The sequence below is a fragment of the Monodelphis domestica genome, chromosome 1 (assembly GCF_027887165.1).
Source record: "Monodelphis domestica isolate mMonDom1 chromosome 1, mMonDom1.pri, whole genome shotgun sequence".
Taxonomy (NCBI): Eukaryota; Metazoa; Chordata; class Mammalia; order Didelphimorphia; family Didelphidae; genus Monodelphis; species Monodelphis domestica.
This window is the reverse complement of record NC_077227.1, coordinates 155798901-155807694: the sequence shown is the minus strand read 5'-3', so window position 1 is coordinate 155807694 and position 8794 is coordinate 155798901. Positions and strand designations below refer to the sequence as shown.

The following is an 8794-nucleotide window of genomic DNA, read 5'->3' as shown; positions in this document are numbered from 1 at the left end:
CTCCTCTCTTCTCCGTTATTTTAAAAGTCAAGCCTGAGGGTGCTCGGGAACTCCCTCTCAAAGACCTTCCCGAAGAGGGAAGGAGAGGTCCAGAGAGCTCCGCAGCTCTCTGGGACTGCGGGAGCTTAGGGAGTTCTAGGGCCCCGCCGGCCTCAGTTCAAAGAGTGGAAGGAGGGCGGGAGAGGGGCGGCAGCGGCGCTGCCGGGGATGTCCGGCCGAATAAAGCGCTGGTTGGGTCTTTTGTTCCCCAGACTGGGCCTCCGGAGAGAGGGGGTTGGGGAGGAGGGGGGAGGGGACAGGGTGGCTAGAGGGGAAAGGGGGAGGGAAGAGGGGAGGGAGTGGAGGCAGTGGGAGGAGAGAGCGGGCCAGCAGCGGGTGGGGAGCGTGTGCTTGGAGCGCTCGGAGTGAGATGCTGACAGATCGCTCCTCTATGTGCAAGATGGCGCAAGCGCCGCGTCCCCAGCAGCCCCAACGCTCCTAGGCAGCGGCATGCGGCCCCAGCCTCCAACCGCCCGGGCTCGGCCGCGGCCCGGGCCCCGATCTCGGTCTCGACGCCGTCCCAGAGGGGCGTAGTGAGAACATTAACCGGCCCGGAGCAGAGCGGAGAAAAGCAGAGCAGAGCGCCCCATGGCTCCGCCGCGCCCCGCGCTCCTGCGCCCTCGCTTCTGGCTGCTGCTGCTTCGGTTGCTGCTGCTGCAGCTCGTTCTCGGAAGCGGTGAGTGTCGGGGCAGGGGCCGGGCAAGGGGCAGGGGCTGGGGTAGGAGCAGTGGGGAGGCGGGGCTGGATGGGCAGCGGCCCCGGGACCGAAACTAGATGGGGCGGAGTCGGAGAGGTAAGGATCCCGGAATGAAGGGAGACAGAGCCCGAAGTGTAGAGAGATGAAGCAAGGGTGAGCCCCGGGAGGCGATGGAACCCAGAGTGAAGGTAGATGAAGCGGGGATGGTGTCCAGAGTGAGGGGAAAGGAAACGGGAGTGGACCCTGGGAAGGAATGGTGCCTGGAGTGAAGGGAGACGGAATTTAAGGAGATGGAGCGAGGATGGAGCCCAAGAGGGGATGGAACCCAGAGTGAGGAGAGATAGAGTGAGGATGGACCGTCAAGGGAAGAGACGGAATCTGAGGTACAAGGACGCGAATCGGAGATGAAAGCCAGAGTGAAGGGTGATGGAGTGGCGATGGAGTAGAGTCTGAGAGCGGATGGAGCCCAGAGAGAAGGGAAATAAATACAGGTGGAGGGGGTGAAGCAGAGTCTGAGAGGTAACCCAGCCCAGAGGGAAGGGAGAAATAAAGAGAGCAGAATCCTCAAAGGTTCCCGATCTGGAGTGAACGAAGACTGCAAGCCCAGAAAAGAGAATGAAAGGAAACTCAGCCGGGAGTTAGGGGGCTTCGAGCAGGATGGAAATGGGAAAATTGACGGAAAATGGAACGAAAGAAGCCAGAAGATGGGTCCCTGAGTAAAGGGAGATCATGTTGGGATTAAGCAACTAGTGTGTGGGCAACTGAGTGCCATGGGGGAGATGGAACTGAGCAGGGACCAGGGATCTGTCAGAAGGGGAATACCTCAGTGTAAGACACGGCCTGGGGCATCTGGTCTGAGTGAGAAATAAAGCTAAAAGCCGGTCTTGTAGGATCCCGGGAAGAGATGTTATGCGTTCGTACTTTCCCTCCCATTCAAAAGTGCGCTGAGGCACACACGTTCCTACATACATACATACAAAACGCTCACACATACAGGATGCCTCCACACAGGCACGCTCACTCGGGCACTGGGTCGGGCTTCCCAACAGTCCTTAGCACAAGACTAAGTCAACAATCCCTGTTTGGCTTGCCAGAATGGACCAGATCTCTGTTCCCGGTTCCTATCCTCATTGGGCTTCTAAAGTTTGCCCTGGATTTGTCTCCTTTTCTGTTGGGCTCCTATCTTTCCTCTCTTAACTGCAGCCAGTCCTCCACCCTCTCCTGGAGTCACCGAAGAAATTTCATCCGCCCCAGTGGTGGTTGGAGAGATGTTGGACAGAGGCTAGAGAAACCTGTGTAAGGAACTGAGAAGAGGCTGCTTTATCCCAGGCTTCACATACACTATTATTGAAGGAGTTGATACTTTCGATTACTTCTCTCATCGAAAGCAACTCCCGCCCTGGGATGGGTGATGCTACACTCTAGGGAAGGACAATCCTCTGGGCTCCTCGGTGGGTGCGTTTTGCTCGGAGGCTGATTAGCGGGCTCTCTAAGCCCCATGCTTCCTCCCTCTGTTGCCCTCCAGGTCAACAGTCAGCTATCAGTCTCAGTCAGCCAGTGCCAGAGGGAGGGAACTGGTCTCGGTGAGGTCACAAAGGGAATGGGCTGGGGGTGGGTAGGACGGAGAACTGGGTTTGTCTCCGAATCTCTGGCTCCTTTTGTATGGCTCGTTGGGGACGGGGAGGAAATCCTCCATCTATCCCCCTCAGGAGAAAGTTGAGTAGTTTGTGGTGCTGGGTCTCCTTCATTGCATAAAAGGCCAAGCAGGCTGTTGTGGAGGAGATGGAGCAACTGAACTTCCAGGGGTCTGGGACCAGAACAAGCTTTCCCTCTCAAAATCTGTTTCTAGTTCACCTCCCTTCTTCCGTTCTCTCTTCTTCCTCCCCCACTTCCTCCTTTCTTCTCTACTTGAAGGGACAGAAACCATCAAGTCCAATCTCCTGGGTTTGCAAAAAAGAAAACTGAGTTCCCTGGAATAAATTCTCCCAAAGATACTAAGAAAAGCAGCAGAGTCTGAATTCAAACTCCAATCTTCTGAATGGGAAAACAAGTAGTCTATGCAGCCTCTTGGCAGGAGGGAGCAACTTCAAAGGACTTTCCCTCTTTAAAAAAAATGGATTTGGGTTGATCTAGGGTTGTGGGAAGGAAAATTAGAATTGCCTTTCTCCTACAATACATTTCAGTCCAGTATACTTTAATACAGGGGAAAGACCTCAGAATAGGGAATAGATCACAAAGTCATGGTAAAATCAAAACCAGGCATCTGGTCTCCCTGGGTATTGAGCATGCTTTAGATCTCAGGTGGCGCGATAGATAAAATCCTGGATCTGGAGTCAGGAAGACTTGAGTTCAAATTCCTCCTTGGTCACTTACTGAATGAACCTGGGAAAATCATTTAACCTCGGGCTGCTTCAATCTCCTCAATAAACTGGGAGAAAATAATAATGCCTACATCCTGAAGCCCTGGTGAGGATAAAATGACATATTTGTAAAGTGCTTTGCAAACCTTAAAGCTCAATATAAATGCTAATTAGTGTTATTGGTGGTGGGGAGAGGGGGAAGTCTTTAGGCAGTAATGGTGTCTAAGCAAAATTAAATGCACTTGTGTCTCTTTAAAAAAAAAATGCTTACTTTAGGGGGCAGCTGGATAGTTCAGTGGATTGAGAGCCAGGCCCAGAGACAGGAGGTCCGGGGTTCAAATTTGACCTCAGACACTTCCTAGCTGTCACTTGACCCCCAGTGCCTAGCCCTTACTGTTCTTCTTTTTTTAAAAAACTCATACCTTCCATCTTGGAATCAATACTGTATATTGGTCACATAAGGTCACACAGCTAGGAAGTGTCTGAGGCCAGACTTGAATCCCAGACCTCCTGTCTCTGGGTTTGGCTCTCAATCCACTGCTCTTCTGTTTTGGAACCAATACATAGGAAGGTAAGGGTTAAAAAACAAAACAAAACCCTACTTATGTTCTGTCTTAGAATCAGTACTAACTCAAACTAGCTGCCCCAAACTTATCATTTAAGGTTCCCTTCAGACCTAACTCATCCATCATGATTCTGATAGAAAAAAATTAATAAAAATAAAATAAAATAATTTAAAAGGCAGCAGGGAATAAGCAAGTTGAGAGCTGGGCTTCTAAGTCAGAAAGACCTGGAATTCAAGTCTGGATTTTGACATTTAATGACTCTCTGACCCCAGGCAAGTCACTTAATCTTTCAGTACCCTCAGGCAACTCTCTGAGCCTATAAATTGAAGAGAAGGTGCAGGTTTGCTTTGCTTGAGTCTGGACACTCTCTCCCTACCCTAATGAAATCCTAGTTCTATTACAAAGAAAACAGAATAAGAGATGAGCAAGAATCCTAAGCAATTCTTCGCGGTTCCCTGAGATCTGGCTTCTTTTAGCCTTGCACATTAACTGACTCTGCTTTATGTTCAGATTTACTCTGGGTTTAAGTGATTTGCTTAAGAAGGAAGGGAAGAAATTATTATTATGCCTTACTTTGTATTTGTACTTTTATCTATTCAGAGTACCCTTACACATTTGTTGAAAATAACTCTTGGGGCAGCTAGTTGACTCAGTGGATAGAGAGCCAGTCCTAGAGATGGGAGGTCTTGGGTTCAAATTTGACTGCAGACAATTCTACCTTTGTATCCCTGGGCAGATCACATAACCCCGTTGCCTAGCTCTTACCATTACTCTGTCTTGGAACCAATATTTACTACTGATTCTAAGACAGAAGGCAAAGGTTTAGAAAGAAAGAAAGAAAGAAAATAATTCACTCAAATGGATATGTGAAAGGTAGACTAGGTGTTAGGTAGTATCCCATTTGACAGATGAGGAAACTGAGACACTGAGCCATTAAATTCATTCATTTGGCAAACATTTACGATATGCCTATATACCAAGTTTCTCCCTCCTACTGATACTGAACAGGGTTGCTGATAAAAGGAGATGTCACAAAAAGATCAGTTTTGGATGGGGCTCAGGACTGGGGGGAAATTACAAAATCTCCTACAGAGGCATGGGCCATATTCCTTGGAGATGTCTCAGAATGAAGAAGACTCCAGTGTATCCATTTGAGTTGCAGAAACCCAAAGGCAAAGGGATGGATGAGATCAGTTAACAAACCAGCCTCTATTAATGTAGCAGGCTACTTTGTGCTGGCGCCATGTTTATTTGGTCACATACTATGTGTATTTGGAGGCATGAGTTCCTGTTGGCCATGCATGACAAGGGGCTAAAAGGGAAGGCCGGAGCTGGGATTAACTAACCCAGCTGTTTTATGAAGAGGATACCTACCTTCATGAACTCCTGACACTGACCTTTATTTTCTCATTTCCTGGTGTTGGTCCAGACCTAGGTCACGCCACAGAGTTGGCATTCACTGTGGAACCAAGCGACGAGATTGTTGTACCTGAGAGGTCAGTGGTGCTGGGCTGCCGAGCAGAAGGTACACCACCCATCCGGGTCACCTGGAGGAAGAATGGAGTGGAACTTCCAGAGAGTTCCCATGCCCTTGTGCTGGCCAATGGTTCACTGCTCCTCCCTAGTTTCCGGCCAGATAGAGGAACTGGTCCTTCTGATGAGGGAGACTATGATTGTGTGGCCCAGAATAGATTTGGGTTGGTGGTCAGCCGAAAAGCCCGAATTCAGGCTGCAAGTAAGTGAAGTTTCTCTCCATCTCCTTCTGCCTCTGTCTTTCTCTTTGCTCTTTTTCTGTCTCTCTATTTCTTTCCCTTTCTGTCAGACCCTGTCTCTCTCCTCCCTTGACTTTTGGGGGCATGATGATGACTTTGAATTCTCTGGGATCATCAGGTCTTTGGATAGCCATCTTTTTTCTTTTTTTTTTAAGTTTTTAAGAAGTCTTTACCTTCTATCTCAGAATTGATACCAAGTATCAGTTTCAAGACAGAAGAAGGATATGGGTAAGGCAATTGGGATTAAGTGATTTGCCTAAGATCTCACAGCTGTATCTGAGGCTAAATTTGAACCCAGAACCTCCCTATCTTTAGACCTGGCTTTCTATCCACTGAGCCACCTAGCTTCCTCCATCCTTTCTAATAGAGCCCTACTATAGAGAAGGGACAAAAACTCTGAAAGTTGAAAGATGTAGCTGACTGCACCTTGCCCAACTCCTTGGGTGCCATTTATAATAGTATCTTAGAAAAAGATGGATACCAGAGCCATTAGAAAGGAAAGAGGGAGAAGGAATTATGTCAAATTAATGATTTCTTTCTTATCTACCCATATTCCAATTTCTTTCTAATCCTGAAGGAATTTTTATACCCTTATTAGAATCCTTAAGGGGGCAGCTGGGTATCTCAATGGATTGAGAGTCAGACCCAGAGACGGGAGGTCCTGGTTTTGAATCTGACCTCAGACACTTCCCAGTGGTGTGACCCTGGGCAAGTCACTTGACTCCTATTGCCTAGCCCTTACCATTCTTCTTCCTTGGAACCAATACACAGTAAAGATTCCAAGACTGGAAAGGTAAGGGGTTTAAAAAAAAAAGAATCCTTAAGAGGCAACACAATGCAATGAATAAAGAATCTTGAGTGAAGAAGACTTGGATTCAGGTTCTCTGTTAGACACTTAAATCCAACTAAGTGAAGACCTCAATTACCCCATGATGTCATTGACCCTCTTTGAAAATGAAAAACAAATAACAGCATGGGCTTAACCTCTCAGCCCCCCCCCCTGCCCCCAACAACTCTCTAAGATTATATTTTGGAAGCAGTATGGTAGAATTTGTAGAAAGATCACTAGGTCTAGAGTCAAAGGATTTGGGTTCAAGTACTACCTCTGAATGCTTTTAAGCTGTGTGATTTTAGGCAAGTTACTTAACCTCCCTGGGTTTCAGTTTCCTGATCTGTAAAATGGTGGAGGGGAGAGTGGACTAGATGCCTTCTGAGGTCTCTTCCTGCTCCAGATCTACGATTCTATGGTTACATACAAGTTATTGACCTGCTTTTCCACACCAGGAATTCTCTTCACTGATGAAGGTCTGTCTGTCCCCCCAATCAGATTTCTTTCTGCCTCAGATCACCTCCATTTAAAGTGAGGCTGAAAAAGTACTGGTGGGAGCCATTGTACTCCATGTAACTCTTAGAAGGAAAAAACTCTAAAATGCAGGAAAAGTACATTTCAGGTCATTGATGGACTTCCATCATTAAAGCCTTAGAGGGCAGCTAGATGGCTTAGTGGATTGAGAGCCAAGCCTGGAGACAGGAAGTCCTGAGTTCAGATCTGACCTCAGACATTTCCTATCTGTGTGACTCTGGCAGGTAAATCACTTAAAGCCAATTGCCTAGCCCTTACCACTCCTTTGACTTGGAACTCTTACTTAGTGTGGATTCTAAGACAGGTTAGAGTTTAAAAAGGAAAAAAAAAAAGACCTCATCAGAGTCATGACTCTTGCCCTAGGTAGAGAGGGAGGAGGTAAAATAGAAGCCTGAGCTTCTGAAGATGAATTAGGCCACTGAAGGTGACTGTCTGCCCTCCCCAGGGCAATCCAAGAGGAAAATAGCTTTTGGTGTTAAAGGAAGAATTGGATTCCTGGCTAGAAATCCATCTTGTTCAACTCTCCCTTTTAACAGAGGAAAGTGTGAGGTATTGGATCAGGGTTCCTGGAGACAGGGAAACTTTAGAAAAGGAACTTTAAGCCAGGAGAAAGCCCTCTTCTTTATGGGACTCCCCAGTGTCTGAACTGGAGGGGAGGACTAAATGGAATCTCACTACCCCTCCTCCACCCAGGTCCCGGATTCTCTGCCATAAATCCCAGGTGTCTGTATATAGATAACCACATACATATTCTTCTATAAATGGTAATACCTTCAAGATGTTTAGTTTTCTCAAACTCATAACAATGTGAGAAACTGAGCTTCACTCTAGCGTTCGAGTGGCTGGCTGGCCAGCCCTGATTTGGGCCTGGTTAACCCTTTCTGGTCTAGGTTTAGCTGGGAGATTATCTTGAGATTGCTACAGCCTAGACTATTGGTGTCCACTCTCTTCCACACAAGATGTAGATTCACTTAGGGACAGGAAAGGGCAGGGAACATATCCCAGGAAGCCATGTAGCTAGACCCTCTTTTCCAGGGGTCCCCAAGCTACAGCCCACGGGCCACATGTGGCCCCCTGAGGTCATTTATCCAGCCCCAACCTCACTTCCAGAAGGGGCACCTCTTTCATTGGTGGTCAGTGAGAGGAGCTCTGTATGTGGCAAAGTGCAATGTCACTCCTGTACAGTACTACTTCCGGTGACATAATCCTTTGCATGGTGCCTTAGAATGAGGAGATGTGCAAAGGATTATGTGGCTGCACAATGGAAGACGTCAGCATGGTGAGCAGTGATCTGGGGGAGGGGATTCCGCACTGTGTATACTGCTGCCTGGTTAGGGTTAAGGTTAGGGTTAGGGTTAGGGTTAGGATTTTAGATCCTCCAATGGTCTGAAAGACAGTGAACTGGCCCCCTGTGTAAAGAGTTTGGGGACCCCTGCTCTTTTCTATCCTACTTTTTGGCAATTCTCCAGCAGTTTCCCCCCAAGAAATATCAAAAGCCAGTTAGCTTCTAGGGACTTCTCATTCCATTCCCACCAATGATGTAGGTTTTGTTATTCAGCAACACATCTTTCTTTCAAGGTACCATGAGCTCCCATAGCCCACTCCCTGCTCCATTGGTTCCCTATACCTGATCCAGTAAACATTGGGTACATGTGTCAAGCTGTGTCTCAGCTCTTCAGCTCTCTCTCACTCAGGGGCTTGGACAAGTAGAAAATGTTCTTCTGCATGTCACTCCCTTGGCTGTCTCTCTGGGACCAGGCATTCTGCCCTTGGGTGAGTGACCTGTCAGGACAGGCTAAAATCACCAAGAATTCCTCTTGGTCCGAAATACCCAGGCATCCATCTGTTTGTTTGTCATTATTGTTCTGGGGCTGCTTTTAAATTTCCCTAATGCCTTTTGTTTTTTTACTGCATTTTTTTCTCTAGTAATATTTTATTGTATTTTTCCCAGTTATACGTTATCACGTTTATTTTTTAAAACAGTCCTCCTTTAGCCT

The 8794-nt window shown here is 47.5% G+C and overlaps 1 protein-coding gene across 1 annotated transcript in view; it reads left to right on the top strand.

The window, feature by feature from the left end:
* The first annotated feature begins 354 nt into the window (after positions 1-354).
* The window catches only part of IGDCC3 (immunoglobulin superfamily DCC subclass member 3), a 69650-nt gene continuing 61210 nt past the window's right edge, over positions 355-8794 (top strand). The window contains 2 exon segments of the mRNA XM_001375635.4: positions 355-715; positions 5092-5397. Of these exon segments, the coding sequence (XP_001375672.2) occupies positions 628-715; positions 5092-5397 (394 nt within the window). The 5' untranslated portion in view covers positions 355-627.